The sequence below is a fragment of the Canis lupus genome, chromosome 24 (assembly GCF_048164855.1).
Source record: "Canis lupus baileyi chromosome 24, mCanLup2.hap1, whole genome shotgun sequence".
NCBI classification, from domain to species: Eukaryota; Metazoa; Chordata; class Mammalia; order Carnivora; family Canidae; genus Canis; species Canis lupus.
In genome coordinates, this window is record NC_132861.1 from 46609287 (window position 1) to 46633866 (window position 24580).

At 48.1% G+C, this 24580-nt stretch overlaps 1 protein-coding gene across 5 annotated transcripts in view; it reads left to right on the top strand.

Annotated features, from left to right (window-relative positions):
• Nucleotides 1-24580, top strand: part of SAG (S-antigen visual arrestin) — a 42702-nt gene that overhangs the window by 8897 nt on the left and 9225 nt on the right. For 4 of the 5 annotated variants that reach the window (XM_072796732.1, XM_072796730.1, XM_072796734.1 and 1 more), the window contains 10 exons: nucleotides 3698-3829; nucleotides 8678-8738; nucleotides 11648-11692; nucleotides 13405-13598; nucleotides 15232-15291; nucleotides 17166-17242; nucleotides 18202-18337; nucleotides 19233-19317; nucleotides 21983-22055; nucleotides 24058-24195. In XM_072796732.1, the coding sequence (XP_072652833.1) occupies nucleotides 3755-3829; nucleotides 8678-8738; nucleotides 11648-11692; nucleotides 13405-13598; nucleotides 15232-15291; nucleotides 17166-17242; nucleotides 18202-18337; nucleotides 19233-19317; nucleotides 21983-22055; nucleotides 24058-24195 (944 nt within the window). In that variant the 5' untranslated portion in view covers nucleotides 3698-3754. Of the gene's footprint in view, nucleotides 1-803; nucleotides 3830-8677; nucleotides 8739-11647; nucleotides 11693-13404; nucleotides 13599-15231; nucleotides 15292-17165; nucleotides 17243-18201; nucleotides 18338-19232; nucleotides 19318-21982; nucleotides 22056-24057; nucleotides 24196-24580 lie in introns of those variants that run through there. The other variant, XM_072796731.1, reaches the window with a different exon arrangement.

Consider the following 24580-nt stretch of genomic DNA (forward strand, 5'->3'; position numbering starts at 1 on the left):
TTGTTTCTCAATTTTAGCTGTTGCCAGCTATCCCAGTGACTCCTCCATGTGCTTTAAGTATAATGAGACCCCTCTTCTAGATGCTGGAGATGGGATAGGTACAAAGAGTCAGGAATCCCTTTGCCTGGATCTTTCATGCTAGTAAAGTTGGGATGGGGGACAGACAGGAAAGAAGATAACGCAGGTTCTTCTGAATGCGAGACGGTGACAAGTGCTGTGGAGAAAAATAATGCAGAGGAGGCCAGAAGTTTTGGGTGAAGTGGTGCACGGTGCACGATAGGTTGCGAGGTGAATGGGGTCCCATTGAATTAAAGACCCAAAGGAATTAAGCAAACCAAGTGACTCTCTGTGGGAAGAGTGTTCCAGAAGGGGAAACAGTTCAGTGCAAAGGAGTTGAGGCAGGTTTGAAGAAAAGCAGAGACCAGTGGGCTGGAGCAAAGTGGGTGAGGTAGTGAGAACTGAGGTTGGGCATGCCTGGGTGGCTTAGTCGGTTAAGTGTCTGACTCTTGATTTCAGCTCAGGTCTTGATCTCAGGGACGTGGGTTCAAGCCCTGCATTAAGCCCCATGCTAGGCATGAAGCCTACTTTAAAAAAAAAAAAAAAGAAAGAAAAGAAAGAGAAAGAAGGAAGGAAGGAAAGAAAGAAAGAAAGAGAAAAGAAAGAAAGAAAGAAAGAAAGAAAGAAAGAAAGAAAGAAAGAAAGAAAGAAGAAAGAAAGAAAGAAAGAAAGAAAGAAAGAAAGAAAGAAAGAAAGAAAGAAGAAAGAAAGAAAGAGAAAGAAAGAAAGAAAGAAAGAAAGAAAGAAAGAAAGAAAGAAAGAAAGAAAGAAAGAAAAGAAAAAGGAAGGAAGCAAAGAAGGAAGAAAAAAGACGAAAAAGAAAGGAGGTCAGAGTTAACAGGGGAGCAAATCTTGGAGGGCCTTGAAGACATTGTCAGGCAGGAAGGAAGTTACTGGAATGTTTCCACGGATGCTAACATCTCAAATGTTAGAACAAGCTTTTTTTTTTTTTTTTTTTTTAGATTTTTATTTATTTATTCATGATAGACATAGAGAGAGAGAGAGAGGCAGAGACATAGGCAGAGGGAGAAGCAGGCTCCATTCTGGGAGCCCGACGCGGGACTCGATCCCGGGTCTCCAGGATCATGCCCCGGGCCAAAGGCAGGCACTAAACCGCTGAGCCACCGAGGGATCCCCAGAATAAGCTTTTTGCTTAGACTTGCCACATTCCCAGACATCATGTCAAGTCCAGTATGTAGATGTGTTAATGGCCACAGTGTCCCATCCGTTTTTTCTGAGGTTCTTGGAAGAAGCTGTTAAATGCAATGGTGACAGAAACAACAGGAGGGGCCCCTGCCCTCCTGGGACCTGGAGTCATGGAGTCAAGTAAGGGAAGAAAGACCATGATAACCTCCCACACAAGTGTCAAATGCAACTGTGCCTCCACCCCAGCCCAGGAGGTTGGGGAAGGATCCCCCTGAGGATGGGACTCCTGTCTTCCAGCATCTGGAGCCTGAAAACACATTGAGGAGAGAAGAGGATTGTTCTAGGCTAAAAGAACAGTGTGGGGAGCTGGGGATGGGATATGATGGAGGACAATGTGAAAGCAGATGCCCATGTCCTTCCTGAGAGCAGTGGGAGACACTAAGCAGAGAGGACAGATCAGGGCTTGGAAGGCCCCTCTTCCCCTGTGGAGAAGGGCCTGGAGGCTGGAGGTGGATAGACTGCAGGAGACATTATGGTCCAGGAAAGCAAAGGGGGTGCTTTGGACCCAGGAGGAAGCTCTGCAGATGAGAAGTTGTGGACACTGGGGAGGCGAGAGACCGGTCACCACAATCAACAGGGCATGGAGTGGAGGAGAGGACCCCATCTAGTTGTGATGTGATTGTGGAGTAGTGTTGTTGGGGTCCAGAGCCCACGGTCAAGAAAGAACTGAGACATTCTTTTGGTGCAAAAAAAAGTGGTTTTGCTAAAGCACGGGGACAGGACCTGTGGGCAGAAAGAGCTGTTGCCCCAGGATTGTGAGGAACAACTGATTATGTACTTTTGGGGTTGGGGGAAGTAAAGACAGAGGATTCTCCTATGCTGAAGAAGACTCCCAGGATCCTGGAGGCCTGGCTGCTGTCAAGCTAAGGTAGCTTTTCTCTCTAGCAAGGCAGTAACATTAAGACAGGAGCATCCTGGAGGAACATTATAGACTCTGCCTGCCTCGAGTATTTGTCAATGGGCTGCAGGTCACAAGGACAGTTAATTTTATCTACATTTCCTTCTGCCTTTGCTTCCCACCTCAGTTGGGCTTGTATAACACCAGGGTTCTTGAGGTTGGCATTTCTCCTTGACCTTTTTGTTTCCAGCCCCACCCCCAAGGTTGCATTAGCTGCCTGCTGAGTTTAATCAAGTTTGTTGAGCACTTGAAAATCCCCTGTCCTGGTGATACTGGGAGCCAAGGGATAATCAGTCTATTTCCAGAACCCAAAGAGGGTTAGGATAAACAGCAGCTTTTCTTTAGCCCTCGTCCGTCCCACCACGTCGTCCCCACTGGAGCTCCCGCATCTGCGAGCGCCTCTAGAAGGAGACCAGAGGCCTTTGCCTAATGCCTAGAACTGCTGAAACCACCAGTTCACCCATCTCAACACTAATCCCATTTCCACTCTGCTCCTTAAATGGGATTTGGCTTCTAGACATTGAGACGTGGGTGTGGGCACCCTGTCCAGGTCCCCTACAAATTCCCCCACACACGCACGCCAGCCAGTGCCCTCGGTGGGGTCATCTGGGCACACAGAGCAGGGGCCGGCCGCTCACCCCGGAGGGACGGAGCCCCTCGCCTCACCTCCTGGGCCTGTCTGGCTGGCTGCACAAGGTACATGACCTCCCCCGAGCACAAGGCTTCTCAGAACCCGGGCCAGGATGACGGGTGTTTTACTGTGGTCTGTCCCAGTTATGCCTTTTCTGTGTGGTTTCATGGACCTTGCTTGTTAGCAAGACTCAGGGTGTGCTGAGGTCCAGACACCCAAGACAGCCCTCCCACTGTGTGTGATGCTGGGGAGTGGTGGGAGAGCAGGACAGGAAGGCACAGCTGAGTATGGGCCGCTGGACAGAACTTCTAGGGATTTAACATATTTTGAAAATGATATTTGCAAAGCAGTTATGGTTTTCAGGAGCGTTTTCTATTCCAATTACTGTAGGACATTGTCATGATAGAATTTTATTTATTTATTTACTTTTAAGATTTTATTTATTCATAAGAGACACACAGAGAGAGACAGAGACAGAGAGAGACATAGGCGGAGAAGTAGGCTCCCTGCAAGGAGCCAATGTGGGACTCGATTCCGGACCCCAGGATCATGCCCTGAGCTGAAGGCAGACACTCAACCACTGAGCCACCCAGGCGTCCCGTCATGATAGAATTTTAAATCTAACCCGGCTCAGTGTGATGAAGCCAAAGGCCAGTGAGGGAGTAAAACCTTCCAGGTGAGGTTTACTAAGAAGTATTTGAGCCTTATCGAGAAAAAGAAAACACATGTTCTAAAAAAAGCCCACCTCGGTGTCATACAAACTAGACCATGGCCTTATTTCGTCAAACATCGATATTCAAGCAGATGCAAGGAAATGTCTAATGGGCACACAGCATCTCATGAGTAGGTTTTATACAAAGAACATTCTTGCCTGCACATTCAGCATCATTTTTACCTTTCCCCAGCTTGCTAACAGCTGACACAGACCCCAGGGTTGAAAGAAGCTACCAGGGACACATAACATGGCAGCCAGCGGGAAGACCAGCAAGTCTGCATCAAACCATGTGATCTTCAAGAAGATTTCCCGGGACAAGTCGGTAAGTGGTACAGAAGTGAGTGGCTTAACAGAAAAAAAAATTTTTTTTAAAGGAGCTTTTTCAAGAATAGACATGGGGTGCCTGGCTGAGCATGCAACTCTTGGTCTCATGGGTTCAAGCCTCATGTTGGGTGTAGAGAAGAAAAGAAAAGAAAAGAAAAGAAAAGAAAAGAAAAGAAAAGAAAAGAAAAGAAAAGAAAAGAAAAGAAAAGAAAAGAAAAGAAAGAAGGAAGGAAGGAAGGAAGGAAGGAAGGAAGGAAGGAAGGAAGGAAGGAAGGAAGGAAGAGAAAGAAAGAAAAGAAAGAAAGAAGAAAGAAGAAAGAAAGAAAGAAAGAAAGAAAGAAAGAAAGAAAGAAAGAAAGAAAGAAAGAAAAAAGAAAGAAAGAAAGAAAGAAAAGAAAAGAAAAGAAAGAAAAAAAAGAAAAGAAAAGGGAAAAACAGGGAAGGGAAGGGAAGAACAGGGAAGGGAAGGGAAGGGAAGGGAAGAAAGAAAGAAATAGCCATGATCAACACCAAAATCCTGTGAGGTTGAGGGGAGAAGCTCTGTGTCTGTTTTCCCTATTTGAAATGAATGATAAATGAGAAAGGAATGAATGAATTGCACAAAATGAATTTTTCAGTCTCCTAAAGAACTCAACCCTGAGACCCTTAATGTCCTCCTTATCTCTCAGTCCTCACCCCCTTACTTCCAATTTTACTTCTTTTCCTAGCTGGCCTTGAACTGTTTTGTCGATACTAACTCACCTGGCCCTTTGTCATCTCGCTGCCTGCCTGGGGAAAGCCCCATTGCTGGACCAAGGCAGCTCTGTCTTCCGTGTGCCTACCCCAGCCACCATGCCCTCAATCCTCATTTGGCCTCAGGGCCACTGGGTAAGGGAACACGTCCCAGCTTCTCTGCACTATGGCTGCATGCCCACCAATATCTTGGCAACTCACGTACTCAGCAGAGATGATGCCACTGTTGGCTCCACTGGGTGCACATTAGACAGTCTAGATGTGCCCGTGAACTTCTGACAGGGGAGGCCTGACAGAAGGTCCACCCCATAGCCTGCATGGATGGGGTCTTCTTACTCCACTCAATGGCTTCTTAGGGGCCGACAGGCTAGTTACAAATGTTTTTTTTTTTTTTTTTAAGATTTTATTTATTTATTCATGAGAGACACAGAGAGAGAGAAGCAGAGACATAGGCAGAGCCACCCAGACGTCCCAGCAAATGTTATTTTAAAGCGTGTAGCAGCCACATCAAAAAGGAAACAGGTGGAATTTATTTGAACATATATTTTATTTAACCCAATATATCAAAAAAACTATCATTTCAATATACAAATGATATAAAAATTATTGTTGATCTTTTATGTTTATCTTCTAAGTCTTTGAAGTCTGGTGTGTAGTCTACATTTATAGCACATGTCAGTTCAGAATGGCCATATTTCAAGTGTCCAGAAACCACCTGTAACTACTTGGTACTGTACTGGACAGTGTGGACCTAGATCATTCTTCTAGTTGACTTCTGAGACCTTCCTGCAGCAGCGGTTGAGAATTTTGCTTTCAAAGGCTCTTTATACAGTTGGATTAGCCCACTCTCTACTCAAGCAGTTTAGACCTGGGGACTGTTTCTGACACTGAGTCAAGGTGCAGGACACAGAGAACTGTCATCATCACCCCAATCAGACACTTACCCAGCACATCCAGTTCTGAAAGCTGGTAATCAGGGACTTCTCAGAATTCTATTTTCTGTGCTTTGTAAAACTGAACTTTGGATTTTTCCTTTAGGGTTTCTCAAATTTTAAGCTGATAATTGGGCCCAAAGGAAACTCTGATGCTCACAGTGCAACACAAGAGAATCAGGTTTACACTGGGCACTCTCTGCCCTTTCTGCTCCCAGCTGAGGAACTCTACTTTCCGGTGATAATTTAGGAACCCTTCAACCAACCGTTCATTCCCCAAACTCTTTCCCAACTGTGTCTTCCCAGCATGCTTTGTCTTGACTTCTGGCAGAAGAAGAGAGAAACCTACTCCTGCTGGCCTATATCATTTTCCCACTTTTTTCTTCCTCATGTCTAGATAGACATCATTTGAACCAAGAAATTTAGAATTTTCATATATGGGGAAAATCCATCAATTAATGTCTTGCATATCAGGATTATTCTAGTTGCAACCTCTGTATGGCTCCAGGCATCGTGTACCAGGAGCCCATTTCTCCATGATTCTCCCCACTCTACCCTCATCTGTGATCTTTATCCTTCAGCTGGTGGCAGGATGGCTGCCCTAGCTCCAGGTGTCTTACCCTCTCTTCCTTCCCAAAGAAGGAAGAGGCTCTTGCTTCCTAGTATTTCCTCTTCTTAAGAGTGGGAAAATATTTTCCCAGCAGCCCTCCAGCAGCCTTCCCTCATATCTCATTGGTCAAAATTAGGTCACATACCCACCCTAAACCGGTCCTGAGCCAAAGGAATTGGAAAATCATAATTGGATCAGGCCAATCAAAAATCGTCCTTTGGGGCTGGCCTCCTCTTAGCAAGGGACCCCATGGTGGATGGTGAACCCTGAACATAATTGGCAACTTGTATCCAAGAAGGGTGTGCATGGCTCGTTGGTTGAGCAAGCAGCAGGTGGGCCACAGTCCCACATTGTTCAGCCTTCCTTCACCTCTCTTCCTGCTCCTGCCACTTCTAATTGCAGCAGAAGACATGCCTTTGCTCCCATCTTGAGGTTCATGCTATTTATGCCTGGATCTCAGGGTCCACTTCCCCAGGGACTACCAGCCTCTACTATCAGCCTCCCTCCTGGGCTTATGAGCAGCCTCTCCCTCCCTACCAGTACTTTGAGCATAAAAAGAAGTACGGACCTCATGCATCTTAGAGACAACAACCAACAAGCTCCCCTTGACCCTATTGCCTTTCCAGTTCCTCTTCCACTGCAGCTAAAGCTTTAAAAAGAAGAAAACACACTCTCCACCTACCTTCGGTCTTCCTTACTCCCCATGTCAATTAGCTACCTAACTGGCTTTCCCCTTGTCTGTCCATTCTCCCCTTTGCTGTCAATGTCATCTCCTCTATAAAATGAGGTCGATTCCTATCTCACAGAGTAGTTGTGGGGATTTGGTGAAATAAAGTAGTCAAGGCTGAGCTTAGTGCCCAGGATATGGTAAGCACTCTAAATGCTATTCAGCTGCAAGTCTTTCATCCTGCTTAAAATGCTTCAACATCTTCCTAGAGTCTTTAAGGTTGGGTCCTCTAAACTCTTTTTGGCATTCACCTACATCCCCATTTAGTGGCCATTTGCCAGAAGATGAAGCCATTGGTTCCAGAAGTATTCTCTTCTCTTAGTTCTGGGCTTTGTATTCACTGATATATATATATATTTTGGTCCAGAAAAGATTCTCAAACCATCCAACACCCACCTCCTTCCCAGCCACCTGACTATGCAGTCTTTCAGATGCTTCAACATCAAAACTACAAATAACCTTGAAGGCATAGGGATTTACTCCAGGATATCTGATACCAGGGGGTAGAAATAGGAGATGATTGAATGCCAACAGAATGATTCTGGGAGTTCATGGACATAAGAATATGAATTTAAGAGGCTTAGGGAAGAAGGGGACTAGGGAGGGTGTACTCACTCGTTGATGCACTTAGCAAATGTGGATTAAAGTCCTGTTGTGCACCAGGTACTGTGGTAGCAACTTGATGGCCAAAAGATGAAAGAATTCTTAGCATCAAGGCACTCACAGTCCTGTGGCTTAGAGCAGTGAGTGATGGTGAATGAGACCCATGCTCTTCCACAAAGGGGGCTGGCGGAGACCTTCATGCCAGGGGCATGGAAATAGACTGGAGGAGGACCGAAACAGGTCATTGCCCCCCCAATTCTCCTGCCCTTCTTCTTTAGAGCATGAATTCAGGTATAACTGTACAGAAGCTCATCTGGTAGGATTTCAGGGACTCCAGAACTCCTGCCTCTTTGCTCAGTTCAGAAATTCTTCTTTTTTTTTTAATTTTATTTATTTATTCATGAGAGACACAGACAGAGGGAGAAGCAGGCTCCCCACAGGGAGCCCGATGCAAGACTCCATTCCTGGACCCTGGGATTACACCTTGAGCTGAAGGCGGATGCTCAACCACTGAGCCACCCAGGTGTCCCCAGAAATTCTTCTAATGAAGCGGGGAAACCTTTCATTCACAGCCAGAAATAAGAGGCTTAAATGTTGAGAGGATCCTTATTTGCATAAGTATAACTTTCCACTGAAGTATTATCAGTGAATTCAGCAAGATTACAGAGTTAATGTCAGACCTGGGCTTGATGGGAAAGGTGGGAGAACAGGGCCATCCGAAGAGGTGAGAATTTCTTGGAGCAGATTTATGGAGCTGAGCAGAGAGGACAATTTGTAATCCATGGTCTCTGCCTACAGCCAAACAGGAAGAGAGGAGGTGATGGGCAAGCTACAGAGCTGAGTGGCAAGGCTTCTCAAGACTAATCAAGAGGTGCTGGGTGGCCAGTTGGTTAAGCATCTGCCTTTGGCACAAGTCATGATCTCGGGGTCCAGAGACCGTGCCCACAACAGGTTCCCTACTCAGCTTCTCTTTCTCCCTCTGCCCCTCCCCCTGGCTTGTGTGCTCTCCTTTCTCTCTTTCAAATAAATACAATATATTTTTTTTAAAGAAAAGCAACAAAAAAAGACTAATCAAAATGTGTCAGTTGTCGCTAGGTATGAGGATTTGTGTGTGTGTGTGTGTGTGTGTGTGTGTGTGTGGTGTTTTTTTCTAACATGAATGTTTTTATCTAACACTGACTTCTAACGTGAATATTCTAGTGTTCTTTGGCCACTTAGCATCTACATCTGTTCTTCCTATAGGTGACCATCTACTTGGGGAAGAGAGACTATATAGACCATGTTGAACAAGTAGAGCCTGTGGGTAAGTTGAATTTGGAGTAAGATTTTCATTTTAATGCTGGTTTTCCTTAAGGTCATCAGACAGCTGCTACTTTGTTATTTTTTTAAAATCAGCTTTGCTGATAGTCTAATCAAAAATGCAAATTAAAACATCAGTGAGGCAGCCACTGGCTGATTGAAAACAATTTCAGAGCATGGGGGAGACAAGGGACTCGTTTCTGGAATATATAAAGAAACTCCGCAGTAATTAAGACAAAATCCAATTAGAAAACACACAAAAAATATCAAAAGCAGTTCATTAGGGGCGCCTGGGGGGCTCAGTAGTTTAGTGTCTGCCTTTGGCTTAGGGCGTGATCCTGGGGTCCTGGTATCAAGTCCTTCATCAGACTCCCTATAGGGAGCCTGCTTCTCCTCTGCCTGTGTCTCTGCCTATCTCTGTGTGTCTCTCATGGATAAATAAATAAAATCTAAAAAATAAAAACAAAAATAAAAGCAATTCAAAGAAAATATATGGATGTCAAAGAAAGCCATGTTAAAATGGTATCATTAGCCATTAGGGAAATGCATATTAAACCACAATGGATTGAAATATCATTATACACCTGCCAGAATGGCTAAAATTAAAAATGATGACAATACCAAAAGGTGGTGAGGGTGTTGAGAAACTGGATCACTCATACATTGCTGGTGGGAATGTAAAATGGAACACCTACTCTGGAAAATAGTTTCTTTCAAAAATGGGTACGTGATTGTTTATGGCAGCTTTATTTGTGACAGCTCCACATTAGAGAGAACCCAAATGTCTCTCAATAGGTGGATCAGTTTATTTATTTATTTTTAAGATTTTTATTTATTTGGGATCCCTGGGTGGCGCAGCGGTTTGGCGCCTGCCTTTTTTGGCCCAGGGCGCGATCCTGGAGACCCGGGATCAAATCCCACGTCGGGCTCCCGGTGCATGGAGCCTGCTTCTCCCTCTGCCTGTGTCTCTGCCTCATTCTCTCTCTCTCTCTCTGTGACTATCACAAATAAATAAATAAAAAAAAATTTAAAAAAAATTAAAAAAAAAAGATTTTTATTTGTTTATTTATTTATTCATGAGAGACACAGAGAGAGGGAGGGAGAGGCAGAGACAGAGGTAGAGGGAGAAGCAGGCTCCACGCAGGGAGCCCGAGTGGGACTTGATTCCGAGTCTCCAGGATCACGCCCTGGACTGAAGGCGGTGCTAAACCGCTGAGCCATCCAGGCTGCCCCAGTGGATCAGTTTAAATATACTGTGTGGCACATCCATCCCATGAAATTCTACTCAGCAATAAAAAAGAACACGTCACTGATACACACAATGGCATGTGTCTCTCAAGGGCATGATGCTGAGTGGAAAGAGCCGATTTCAAAAGGCCATTTACTGTATGATTTCACTTATACAACAGTCTAAGGTTGATAAAATTATAGAAATGGTAAACTGACCAGTAGCTGCTCAGGGAGCTAAGGATGGAGCTGTGGGGAGGGGATGACTTGAGAGATGACTCTTCAGTGAGGAAACCGTCAAGCTCCACAGGAGATAAAGTGGCTTAGAACTGTACACACACTGTACCATGTCCGCCTCCTGGTTTGGATACTGTACTACAGTTATCTAAGATGTAACCACTGTAAGAAACTGAATGAAAGACACACAGGGACTTCTCTGTACTATCTTTGCAACTTCCTGTGAATCTATAATTATTTCAACTAAGATAGCTATTTTAAAAAAGAGAGAGTGTAAAAAAAAAAAAAAACGTGGCATTTCTAGGCACTTGATGATGAGAATGTCCCTCAGCAGAACAGTTTCTGGAAGGTCATTTGGCAGTATGTCCTCAAATGTCATCAAAACCCAAATCCTGGGCAGCCCGGGTGGCTCAGTGGTTTAGCGCCCCCAGGGCGTGATCCTGGAGACCCGGGAACGAGTCCGGCGTCGGGCTCCCTACATGGAGCCTGCTTCTCCCTCTGCCTGTGTCTGTGCCCCTCTTTCTGTGTCTCTCATGAGTAAATAAATAAAATCTTAAAAAAAAAAACAAAAAACAAATCCTGTTCTACATTTGAGGAACACAAAGATGTATCTGTAAGGATGTTCATCACAATATTCATGATAAGGGGGAAATTGGAAATAACTTAAATGTCCTGACTAAAGGGAGTTGATTAAATAATTCATGGTACATCCATTCAAAGATGCCGTGTGTGGCCATTAAAATGATGAGTACAGGGATCCCTGGGTGGCGCAGCGGTTTGGCGCCTGCCTTTGGCCCAGGGCGCGATCCTGGAGACCCGGGATCAAATCCCACATCGGGCTCCCAGTGCATGGAGCCTGCTTCTCCCTCTGCCTGTGTCTCTGCCTCTCTCTCTCTCTCTGTGTGACTATCATAAATTAAAAAAAAAAAAATATTGAGTACATATTATGTGTGTGTGTGGGGGGGAGTGTGTGTGTATAAAAATAGACACTTGGAATATATAGTTGTGTGAGAAAAGCCATTAACTGAACAATATGTATTGTGGGATCTCATTTTTTTAGTAAAAACATCCATATAAATATATATGCATCTAGAAAAAAAATTCTGTGCCAGTGTCTTGACACTGGGTATCTCTGAGTGGTGGGTATTTGAGTGACTTTGTCTTCTCTTTGCTTAACTTCCCTTTCTAATTTTCCTATAATGAACATGGATTACTTGTGTAATTATAAACTACAGGGAGGGGCGCTGGGGTGGCTCAGTTGGTTAAGCATCTGACTCTTGATCTCAGCTTAGGTCCTGATCTCAGGGTCATGAGTTCAAGTCCTGCTTCAGGCATGCTGAACGTGGAACCTCCTTAAAAACAAAACAAAAAACTGCAGATAAATATATGAAGAAGGCCTGTGGTCTCTTTCGTCTTCCCCACCTCATTGCTCTCTCCATTTTGGTTTAGATGGTATCGTGTTGGTGGATCCCGAGCTTGTGAAGGGAAAGAAAGGTAAGACAGGCTTCTTGTCTTCCCAGGACCTGGTCTGGTCTGGTCTTAGTGCTAGGAAAGAACTTTCTAGGAAACAGCTGGTGCTGTCTTGCACACCCACCCCTACCAGGCCCTGTCCCCCACATTCCCTCGTATAATCTTTGGGACATTGTCCTGTTCACATCAGAGCTCATTGTCCCCGTTTCTCAGATGAAGGTAAAGACCCAAGGGAGCTACTTACTTGTCCAGGGTGGAGCGCATGTCTGTGGGCTCTATCAGGTGTGCGCTTGCCCTGTGTCATGTAGTTCCACACCAGCGGCAGAACTCAGGAGGGCTCCTTGGTGTATTTATCCCAAAACGGGGCAATCAAGCATGCTGGAAGTCTCACTTTTTTTTTTTTTTTTTAAATCCTGACCGTGGTGGTTCTGAACCACAGCATCAGAGCATCCTTGAAGATCTCTGGCAGCTGTGATATCTGGCGAGTAATTTGGTGCTAATAACAGTCGTGTAAACTACATTAGGGCAGACCCGAGCTATCCTTATGAAGATGTCACTGACTCAGTTCCATTCCAAGTATGCCTTTCGGAGTGGTTGCTACTGGCAACAACAAGGAGTTTTTTTCACCCCGGGATGTGTCCTTGGGAGCACATCAGATGTGGGCCTCAGCACTGAGGGGGGCATGGCAGAAATGGGGCTGAAAACCACCTCTTCTGTTGTCTCTGATCTTCTCCTGGGTGTCCCGCTTCTCTGTGGCACTTGGAGGCACCTGGTTTGAGCCCTGAAAGCCTATGCCCTTGGCTGGAGGAGGGCACCTGCTCTGAGGGAAAGCACTGGCCAGCAAGGGAGGCATAAGGCCAGGTCATCTCTGGGCACCATCCTCTTAACAAACATTGGGTGAGGGACAGGCAATTGGTCAGTGGCTCTTCTGAGCTTTGTGGTGAAGACACAGACAAGATCCACCACCAATGACTTCTAAGGACATCTTAGATGACTTCTGAGATGCTTTCTGTTCAAGGATAATGCACTTTATGTGCTTTTATTTACCCCATAAAAGACTGTTGTAAATTGTCTGCCCTCAAAACGTATAGTTTCATGCAATCCTTTTGGTCCACTAGAGGCATAGATTGTTTCTGTTTAATCAAATTGAGTTTTCAGAGTTTCAGAGAATGCCTGATAAGTTTCTGAGCAATGTGAAGGAAGCGTTTCTGGGGTTTGGTTTCATCTCCCCTCCTGGTCCGTGAGCCCCTGTCCAGCTCCTCTGGCAGACCCCTGTCTGGTGCAGGTCCATCTTGCTCCCTAGCACTGTGTCCCTCTGCTTATCACCTTCATTCTCTGTTAAAAGCCTCCTGAGGTCCCCGAGCAGGTGGGTGGAGAGAAAGGGGTGGTAGGATGGAGGACACAGGAGAATCTGTGGGCAAAATATGTGGTTCATGTGACTATCTTCTTGTCCCCTGTCCCCTGACTCACAAACCCATTTAGAGTAATTAACACAAGCCCTGGGGAAGGTGCTGGATCTCCAGAAGGGTGTGGGCTGCCTCGGTGCTGTGGTTCTCTTTTTTTTTTTTTTTTTTTTTTTGGTGCTATGGTTCTCAAACCCCATCCCCTTTGGACGTTGATGGTTGGATGGGGGGCGGGGCGGGGGGGCAGTGTCAGCGGTTACCCCATGTTCACTTGGCCAGACGGGGGTGCCATGCCAATGGGACAAACCTGCCCCCTTCTTGTCACCCCTCCAGTGTATGTCTCTCTGACCTGCGCCTTCCGCTACGGCCAGGAAGACATCGACGTGATTGGCCTGAGCTTCCGCAGGGACCTATACTTCTCTCAGGTCCAGGTGTTCCCACCCGTAGAGGCTGCAGGCGCCCCCACGAAGCTGCAGGAGAGCCTGATGAAGAAGCTGGGGGGCAACACGTACCCCTTCCTGCTCACGGTGGGTGACTCCCCCCATGTCCCTGCCCTGGTTCCTTCACCCTCAGCACCTTGCAGTGTGACCAGGAGCGAAGGAGAGGGGACAGAGCAATGACTTCACATTTGTGGGCCTTCAAATTGCATCCTTGGAGGAAATTCTACATTGCACGGGCTGTGATTGTCTTTTTTTAAGTCCTTGAAAATAGCCTCTCAGCCTTTGAAGGCACCACTTCAACCTACGGTTTAAATATTTCCCTTCATCCGACCACCTAATTATACGGGCATGTTATTCCTTCACTCGCTCATCTATAAAAAGAAAGAAGTGCCCCTCCGTTGGCCCGGACGAGCTCGGCCCATGAAAGAGCTCCCTGCAGGACAGGAGATCGTGCCGCAGTCAGAAGTCGTCTGTAGCCTCGACGGCAGGGCCGGCAGGGCCGTGGGTCATAAACGGCTGCATCTCTCCAGAGGCCCTCTCCTGCTGGGGGGATCCTGGCCACCCACGGTGCCAGCGTCTGTGCCTCCCAAAGACTTGGGCGACACGAACTCAGGCTGGGGAATGCTGCTACCAATCCTTGTTACCAGTGTGGCTATGTGTCTTAAGATGATATATTTCTCCAAAGTTACATGGTTCAGCCTTAAGAGAAGGAAATTTTGCCATCTACTCCGCAACACGAATGAGGAGAACACTAGACTGAGTCACAGGAGCAGACACAAAAGGACAGTGTGTGATTCCACTTATGTGGGGACCCGGAGCCACCAGGCTTGTAGACACAGAGTATAGAGCAGTGGTCGGAGAGTCAGTGTTGACTGGGGACAGAGCTTCAGTGTGGGACGCGTGGTGGGGATCATTGCAGAACTACGTGAACATCCTTCAGGTCACTAAATTGTATGCTGAAAATGTCAGTTTTTGTGATGCATACTTTATAACATTTTTTTTAGTGATTAAAAAAATTGTAAACTTTTTTTTTTTTTAATCACACACACAAAAAAACCATTTCGTGGTCCTGCATGTTCTCATGACCTGGCATTGGGAGTTTGAAGTGATATAACCCTTTTAGAGCTAACATGCCAGGACATATCAAAAACCTTAAGAATGTGGTTTTGATCTACAGTTCCCTTTCCAGAAGCATAGCCTGTGGACTTGTTTGGATAAAACTGCGCTAAGGTGGATGAAGAAGGTCAATCGCAGCATTGTTGATCATGGCAAAAAAAGCAAAGTACCATTTAATGAAGGGTCAGCCAACACAGGGCACTGGCTAAATTAAATGCGGGGTTAACGAAGGCCAAAGAACAGTGATGGAGAACTCATGGTGTAGAAAAATGGTCCTGATGCATTCTGAGTAGGGTTGGGGCGGTAATGTGAGCCAAGCAGACGACAGGACATATGCATCGTTGAGTCTCATTTCTGTAAAACACATACATCTACGTACATATTCACGTGTGAGGGAGCCCCTAGGACACTTGGAAGCCCATGTTCATAATGTTATTCTAGATGTTGGCAACATGGGTGAATGTGGTGGGTTTTTTGTTGTTTCATTTTGTTTTGTTTTGCTTGCTCGCTCACTTCTCATCTTCCTTTTCCAAGTTTTACACACTGAGTGCATATTGCATGTGGAATAGTGCCTCTGAAAGAAATGACTTGTTTCTTCCCACAGTTCCCTGATTACTTACCCTGCTCGGTGATGCTGCAGCCAGCTCCGCAAGACATGGGGAAGGTTAGTGCAAAAAGAAAGGCCAGGGACTAATTCATGCCTTCAAATGACTTTTCAAAATAGCCTTTTCTCTGGGGAAAATTTCAAATGTGCACAAAAGTAGAGAGGCATTATAATGAACCCGTCACTTGCCTTCAGCAGCTGTTAGCCAGGACGGAGCCCATGGACAGAGTAGTAGGCCTACCCTTGGTGGGTCCCACAGAAATCAGGCAAAAACCAAATAACAAGTGTCTACGGGGCCCATCCAAGGATGGCAGGCACTCTGGAGAACACGAGGCTAGCAAGAGGCAAAGGGAGAGTCTGGTGGGGTGGTTGTTCAGGAGGTTTAAAGAAGGCCTCCCCAGGAGGGTAAAGGAGGAGCCACTATCCCAAGGGAGAGCCCCCCCAGGCAGAGGGGACATGGTGCATGGTGTGCCAGGGCTGGAGGAGCAGAGGGAAATGGCAAGAGTGGGTCAGAGGCATGGGGAGGTGCAGGCCGTGTAGACTTTCAGTGAGATGGGAGCCTACAGGGCTCTGAACGATAGGTGCTGACCTAGGCTTCCCAGGGGCACCCTGACCACTGCACTGAGAAGGGTTGGGTGGGCCAAGCATGAGCTCCCAAGGCGGGGAAAAGCGAAGGGGCTGAGTGTGCACAAGGAGGAGTGGCCATGGTGGGCAGGGGACTCTAAGCCATGAAGAAGGGCGGTGAGGAACAGGGGGAGAGGGTAAAGGTGCCAGGACCCAGGATTGATCACAGGCCCCCAAAAGGGGAGGGCAGAGAGTGGCGGGGCTGCCTCAGAAGTACCAAGGGGTGTAGGCCAGAAGCCACAGTCTGGGCAGTGACTTCCAGTGTGGGGGTCTTGTCCCGTTGGTGGTTTGTGAAGTCAGTGTGGTGGATCAGGAGTGGTATCGGAGAAACATGGCATAGAATGAAATAGAATAAGATGGGAAATCTCAGAATGTGTCGCCCATAGCAAGACTCAGTGTTGCTTCACGAGAGCTGTTGCACACACGTGTGTCTGCTTACGGGGCCGCATGATAAACCTGGCTCCTTCCTGTGGTTGATGGCCTGGTCCAGGAAAATGCAGGTGAGCTGAGGGTGGCCGAGCCGGAGGAGGACAAGGCCATGTTGGGCCAGCCCGGGTGCTCTCTTTCCTCCGTCCCAAGAGAGGAGTAGCTGCAGGAAAGGGGGCCTGACCTGGGCCCTCAGGGGCCTAGGAGGGGACTGGCCAGAAGCCCGGAGGCCTCAGACCCTTACAAGCTGAGTAGACCCTGGAGCTGGGGCAGAGAGGACACGAAGGAGTTTGTCAAATACAAAATAGAGGGAGACAGAGAAACATGAAGCCCTCAGGCAGAAGGAACAGTGTTATTTTTTATCCCAGGACCCTGAGATCATGATCTGAGCTGAAGGGAGACACTTAACCAACTGAGCCACCCAGGTACCCCCCACTTCCAGCTTCTTTGAAAAAGTTGGAATTGCTGCCAGTGCAGTGGACCCCATTCCAGCCTCGCCACCCCAGGGCCCGGCGCTGGCAGCCAGTGTGCTCGGTCGTGGACCCCCTGCTAGCCCTGTGAGCACCTGCGTCTATCCCCTGCTGTAGGCAGTGCAACGTCAGAGATACATACAGATGGGGTCACATCTAGAGGGACAACTAAATGGAGGCAGAGCTAGACACCATACATGATCTCCCTGGGAGCTTGGGGCCACAGTGCACTCCTCGTCTGGATGTCATTCTTTCCTCACTCAGCAAACCTAGCCTTAATGGGGTGGCCCTAAAAAGGACAGGGCTAAGACAAAAAGACAAGGTGCCACGTAACATGGGAGGTGTGACCCCATTCCAGCTCCCGGGAAGGGAGGTGCTGACTGAAGCCTTGTCTCTTCTCTTGCTCCACTGCAGTGCTGTGGGGTCGACTTTGAGGTCAAGGCATTCGCCAGAGACAGCACAGAGGATGAAGAGGACAAAGTGCCCAAGAAGTAAGAGTACAGCTGCAGGAAAAGGGGTGGCCCCCGGGGTGGGGGTGGGGGGTCAGGAGCTGGGGTGGGAGGCTGCCCCTCACTTCTCCTCTGTGGCCTGCGAGGCCAGGGGGATGGGGCCTGCCCCGCCCAGGCAGCCAGGACGGAAGGATGTCTACACACGGGCAGGGGCAGTGGCTCACCATTTGGGGGAGGCAAAATGGCAGAGGAGCTAGCAAGCTCAAGGTTCACGTAAGCCTCTAGCAGCCCCCGGATTCTCTCCCTCTCCAGTTTGCTTCTTCTTCGGTAACTCCTCTGCTGTGATAAAATACACACAACATGAGGTTTACCATTTTAACCATTTCTGAGTGTGAACTTCGGAGGCATTAGTACATGCACTGTGTTGCACAGCCGTAGTTACAGCATAGCCACTCTCTGCACCCCACACTGTCTACACCCAGCATGTTTCATCACCCTGGACAGAGGCTCTCTCCCCAGCAGGCAGTGACTCCTGGCTCTTCTGCCTTCCCAGGCCCCGCTGTTCAGTTGTCTTCTTGTACCTGAACAAGGCCCTCGATCGTGCCCTCCACACTTTTTCCTCACACTCAACACGCACACACCCGTGGAGGCTTGCTGTTGCAGTAAGTCACAGTGACGGAGAGCTGGAGGCATGTCACGTAGGGCACTCAACCCCCTACCCCCACCCCGGGCTGTGCCCTGAGAGCTGAAGCCGAGAGTGACCCGGAGCAGGCCCACCAGCCCCATGCCACCCAGCTGGTGAAACCTCAGAGAAGGGACCAGAAAACAGGTCCTTGGGGCCCTCTCCCACCCCAACATGGGGTCCTTCCTCTTCTGGCTCACCCATTATCCCTTGGGAGCATTCCTGAAGCATCACAGCGTGAGTACGGGGAGAGAGATCTAGAAGCCCCCCGAGGAGGCCTGGCGGTAACCCCAGAACTGTCTGCACTTTTCATCTGCAGGAGCTCCGTGCGTTTACTGATCCGGAAAGTACAGCATGCGCCATCGAAGATGGGTCCCCAGCCCCGAGCTGAGGCCGCCTGGCAGTTCTTCATGTCCGACAAGCCCTTGCACCTGGCTGTCTCCCTCAGCAAAGAGGTGAGCCACTGGCTGGTGCTGTGCCCCTATTGCGAGCAGGCCCGGGGCAATCTGCTGTGGGTGCTGCAAGCCATGTTGTGTCTGGGCATAGTTAAAGCACCAACGCTTGTGAACAATTGGCTTTTCTCATAACTTGGACTGAGTAAAGATGACCCTCAGACTAGGTCACTGCACTGCCAGTCCTGAGCAACTAGGGAGGAGCGTGGTGGTTTCCTCGTACCTCTGACACAGGCGGTTCCCCCCCGCCCCCCACCCGGCCCCTTGGGTCTCATGTACTGATGGGTGTGGTCTTGCGAATTGTTTACTTCCCTAGAAAATGTCAGTTTCAATGTAGTGGTGAAGGGGTGGCTGAGTCACCCGTGGATGTCATTTCTTCATATGTCATTTCTTCATATGAAGAACCACTGGCCGAGGCTGTCTTGGTCACCGAGAGTTGTGCACATGTGTTGGCAAAGTCTCAACATACCGACCGTGTGTGTATGCATGCCTGTGTGTGCACACATGCCCGCCTGGGCCTAGGTCACATGCCCTCCTGGGGCAGAGCTCCCCACTCATTCCCCCTCACTGCACTCACTCTGCCCCACACGGCCTTGTGGTTCCACCCAGGACCCCCATGGCTACCTCTGTCATGACCGTCAGGACTGGGTGTTCCAGGTGGGAGCACTCTTGCTCCCCTCTGCGCTGGTCACCGCTGTCCTCCTCGGCATGCCACAGACGAGGTGGACCATGTTCCGGACCCCTCGCTAAAGGAAGCCTGTTGCTATCGCTTTATCTTCCTTTGAGGTGTGGGAATTCAGCCACACTTGGAGGGTGGGGGTAAACCTAGAAAGCCATGAGATTAAAGATACCACCACACTCTGTTCCTCTTTTCTGACTTCCCTGCTAACTTTTTCAGATCTATTTCCATGGGGAGCCCATTACTGTGACTGTGACTGTGACCAATAACACAGAGAAGACTGTGAAGAAGATTAAAGCATTAGGTAGGAACTTCTCAAAAGAGGAAGGCAGAGTCTTCTAGAATTTCTCAGTCTGGTCGTATTTCCCCAGGGTCTCTCCTCTGGGCATATAAGGCCCTCCTGGGTCTTTGGAACTGCCTGTTTATCTGTGTTGTCATGGAGAGCAGGAACTTACAGGAGGAAAGTGTTTCAAGTGTCACCTCATGCAACCTCCTGGCCAGCTTAGGGGAGCTGTCTGTTGTCTTGAAACGACATCTCTGACAGGCGATCCTCCATTATTCCATGCCGTGCCTTCCTGGAGGAGCCCCTTGCCGGATCCCGGGGGGAGCCACATGAGGAGTTTTCATTCTTAGACCAGAATTAATTTTTGTTGACAGAGGCAGCACAGTGTAGTGGGAAAAGCGCTAGAATGAGCACAGTGGGCCTAATTGTGGGCTCATGCTGTGTGAATCCCAGTTGACATCCACAGCACTGGTTCCTGGTCTACCTTCCTGGATTTTTGTGAAGCTCCAGGGATTAGAGTGCTTTTATAAATGATTAAGCCCTCCTGTCTCTGGTGCTGTTGCGTTAGTACGGTGTGATGGCCAAGCCTTGCCTGATACTACACTCAACGCATGTCCTGCCTGCTGTTCTACACATATTTCCATTTCTTCGGCTCAGAGGGCATCGAGGTACAGGGGATGGTCAGATGTCATGGTCTTATAGGGGCTACATGAAAAAGACACAACCAGGGAGGGTGACCTCTACGTTCACCACTAACTCACTCAATGACTAAGACAAAGTCAGACTCATAGTTTGTGATGGTGACCAACTATCCTGGCTGGACTAGGATTTTCTTTTTCTTTTTCCTTTTTTTTTTTTTCTTTTTAAGTTTTTGTTTGTTTGTTTTAAGTAATCTCTACGTCCAACGTGGAACTTGAACTCATGATCCCTGAGATCAAGAGTTGCATGCTCTTCTGACTGAGCCAGCCAGGTGACCCTTGACCAGGATTTTCAGTGCTAAAATGGGCTAGTTCCAGGCAAATCAAGATGGTTGGTCACTTGTTTCACACACCACTTTCCTCTTCCTTGTGTGTGTGCATCATAAATAAGGTTCAGGAGGGATCCCTGGGTGGCGCAGTGGTTTGGCACCTGCCTTTGGCCCAGGGCGCGATCCTGGAGACCCGGGATCGAGTCCCACATCAGGCTCCCGGTGCGTGGAGCCTGCTTCTCCCTCTGCCTGTGTCTCTGCCTCTCTCTCTCTCTCTCTGTGACTATCATAAATAAATAAAATAAAAAAATAAAAATTAATTAAAAAAATTTAAAAAAAGATAAGGTTCAGGAGTTTTGATGCATGCATACCTAAGAATTATTAGAGGGTTTTCCTGATGCTGATATGAATGCTTATAGCTTTGTTTTATGTTGGTGTAGTTCATCTGCTTTCGATCTTTGTAGGACCTGGTATTATTTAGCATGTTAAATGTAGTATCCAATACAGTGTTCCACAAAGTAACAGGATTGAGGAAGTATCATTTGATACTTTGATTTTTAAATTATTTCTCAAAGTTTTATGAGTTCTCACATCAAAGCCATTAAAATGTGAAAGAATTTGTCAAACTTTCAGAAGCAAGATGTTAGTAGCTTTTTATAGGCTGAGCACTGTGCTGAGTGCTTCACATAAGTTGTTTCTTTTAACCTTCAAATTTGATTTTAAGAGAGATTAAAAATTAGTCTTTTGGGACGCCTGGGTGGCTCAGTGGTTGGGCGGCTGCCCTTGGCTCAGGGTGTGATCCTGGAGACCCGAGATGAGTCCCACATCGGGCTCCCTGCATGGAGCCTGCTTCTCCCTCTGCCTGTCTGTCTGCCTCTCTCTGTGTATGTCTCTCATGAATAAATAAATAAAATCTTTTAAAAAATTAGTTTTTTGATCATCACAACAACCATTAAGTTAGCTGAATTGTCATTCATTTTGCTGATGGGGAAATTGAGGCATAGAAGAGCTGTGCGATTCACCCCACGGCTGGCAGCTAAGCTGGTATTTGAGCCCAGGGAGTCCACCTTTTTTTTTTTAAGTTTCATTCATTCATTCATTCATTCATTCATTCATTCATTCATAAGAGACAGAGAGAGAGAGAAGGAGAAACACAGGCAGAGAGAGAAGCCGACTCCATGCAGGGAGCCCGATGTGAGGCTCGATCCCAGAACTCCAGGATCATGCCCTCGACAGAAGGTGGACACTCAACCACTGAGCCACCCAGGTGTCCCATGGGAGTCCACCTTCCTATCCACATGCACAAGTCAGGTCTATGCTGCCAGCAGGTGGTTTCTTGCTTGGATAATTGGAAGGAGGTGCTCATAAAATAATATAGTGGTATAAGGGGGCAGGTTTGGAGAAAGCACAAATGGTGAGTTCAAGTACACTTGGAAGGATATGCAAGGGTAGGTATGGTGTGGACTCAGCAGAGAGGAGTCTCCTAGGTGGTGCAGTTTTAGGGAGGCTGGCTCATAGGTGTGAGCTGCCCAGAGCAGGTTATTGGTGAACAGGAGTGGCCTGAGGACAAGACTCAGAAACCCCAGCCTTAAAGCCAAGCCTGAGAAGTACACTCCAACAGCCATTAGACAGGGAAGACCAACCATGTCCCTGGCAGGCACCATGCACATGCGTGGAGGACCCCACATTGGATCACTCACCCCTGTCTTCCCTCTGCAGTGGAACAAGTGGCCAACGTGGTTCTCTACTCGAGTGATTATTATACCAAGCCAGTGGCCCAGGAGGAAACACAGTGAGTAGCTGGTTGGGTTTGTATTTCCTGGGTGGCTCAGGCTTCCTTGTCAAGTTCCCCTTTCGTTCACCCTGAAGGGGGAAGTAGGATGCTTGGCTTCCTTCCCCTTTTCTCACTTCAAGGGCTGCAAAGAAAGTTAGCATCTCAGTTGTGTTCTCACTCACAAGAGTTCTGAGAGCTCTCACTCACAGGGAATGATGGAAAGGAGAGAAACAAAGATTGAAATGGCACAGTGGGAACAGCTGGAACTTTCTGTTGCTCCTTGGAATAAGTCGGTAGGAATTTGATACTATTTCTGCCCCTAGAGCAGACAAGCAAATGATCTGTCATCCCAGGCGAGTGTTCTCGGTCTTTTGATCTGCAACTCAATTTGCAAATGTGGTACCAACGACAGCCAGATTCCAATGATATGTCAATTCTGAGCCTGGCATCATGAATCATTTCTCTCCCTTCATTAGAATCAAAAGCAGATGAGTATCCTGTGATGGTGTCTTCGTGCTGGAGCCAGACACCTGCTGAGTCTTGCTCCACGCTATTCATTCACACACAGGTTACTGGGGTGACGCCTCCTCCAGAGAGGGTCACTTGGGCAGGTCCTTTTCTCTTTGTCTCACGGATGTGTCGCAGCACTGTTGTATACAAAAAATATTACCAGAGCAACAGGAAGGGGACTGGTGATGAAAGACAAACTGATTCAGCAGGAGAACATGACGTAAACCTTAAAAGACAAATTTGGAATAAACTTACTCAATGCAGAGCTGGACCCAAGTTTAAATATAGGTCCAGAGGGGAGGGAGACAGGAAAGAGCCGCAGCTCACTGGCTGCTCCCTTGGTGCTGGCCCGGGTCTGTTCTCCCCTGCAGGTGCATCCTCACACGTCCTCGTGTCCCGGGGTCTCCTTGGCTCGCTTTTTGGCATAGGCTCAATGATGAAAGGAGAAAATTGCTCCCTGGCTGAGTTTTTCCCTCTTAAAGCCCATTATCTGGCCTTCTTTTCAGCAATTCAGTGCATTTTGGACCAAATGATTCCCAGGAAACTGGCGACTGTTGTAGGGTCCCCGCAAGGGAGCCTGAAAGCTGAGCTAGATCGTGCTCACAGGTCTCAGACCAGAAGCCACTCAGAAGGCTGCAGAGCCTGAGTCATTGTCCTTGAACCCTGGGGCTGACTCCTGGGTGGTGTTTTCAGGGCCACTCCCTGCCTTCTCCTGGCTGGGCACCAGGAAGGAGGATGTGTCAGGAGGGGTGACATGGGCTGTCGGCTGGCTGCATGGATGCTTCTGGGCACAGGTGTGGTACGAGCACACCAGTGAATGGCAGAGCCACCTCTACAGCCTCAGATGCCATTCCATGAGCCAGGGATGCTCTAGTCCTGGAGAAACCCTCACTGTTGTGTCCCCAGCTCTATCCCCGATCTGCAGACCCATGGTTTGGCATGGATTCCCTGTGTCTGTCAGAGGCTGAGACACCCACCACCTGACCAGTGACCCAGTGATCCAGTGACAGGGAAGAGCTAGGAGAGACAGAGCACATGTGCTTGAACCAAACCAATCCAGTCCTCCTGGCTCACAGAGGGCCCCACCACACCCTCCTCAACAGCCCACTCCCTTGGGCACATGCCCATCCTCCTGATTGCAACAGCTCTGGGTGACAGGCGACTTCCAGCCTAGGCTTATTGCAGGCACTGGCCACATGGCCTGCAGCCCACCATATGGTCCTGAAGTCTCAGGAGGAGACTGACCTTTATGCTAGTCAGTCTCAGTTAACCCCACAGAATACTCTAGAAATTCAGTGACTCAGAGGAGCAGGGACTTGAGGGAATGTCTTAATGTTGCCGCCAGCCTGTTTTGAGATGTCACTAATGTTTCTTGTAAGGCAAGTGCACAGATAACCTAAACTATCTTCCCCCTGGAAAATGCTTGATGGCAGATAGGGTCTCGTGGGACTGATGGTGGCTTTATGGCCATAAGAATCGTTAGCGAAATAGCCTGTTCCTCTTCCTACAGAGAAAAAGTGCCACCGAACAGCACTCTGACCACGACGCTGACGCTGGTGCCCTTGCTGGCCAACAACCGTGAAAGAAGGGGCATCGCCCTGGATGGGAAGATTAAGCATGAGGACACGAACCTTGCTTCGAGCACCATGTGAGTCCTTGTAACTCAGGAGATGGGCACCCAAGACTCAGTGCAGAGGAGGTGCTGGTCTGCTCCCCTTCTCGTCTCACCCCCTGCCCCCCAGGCTCACAGGCTCCCATGTAGCATGATGGCTGTCACTCCAGGCACAGAGTGCTGATTCAGTGATCCAAGGAGGCCCCACACTCCCACCCCTGATGTGACGTGGTGGTTACAGGAATGGGCTCTGGGGGCAGCCTCATGCCAAACCCCTGCTCCACTGCTTACAGGTGGGCTACTCTGGGCAAATTACTTGGGCTGTTTGAGAACCTCAGTTTTCCTGTCTGTACAGTGGGGGTGCTGCTTTTTCTCATGGAGAGGGTTATAAGGATTATGGGCAATGACAATCCATGTAAAA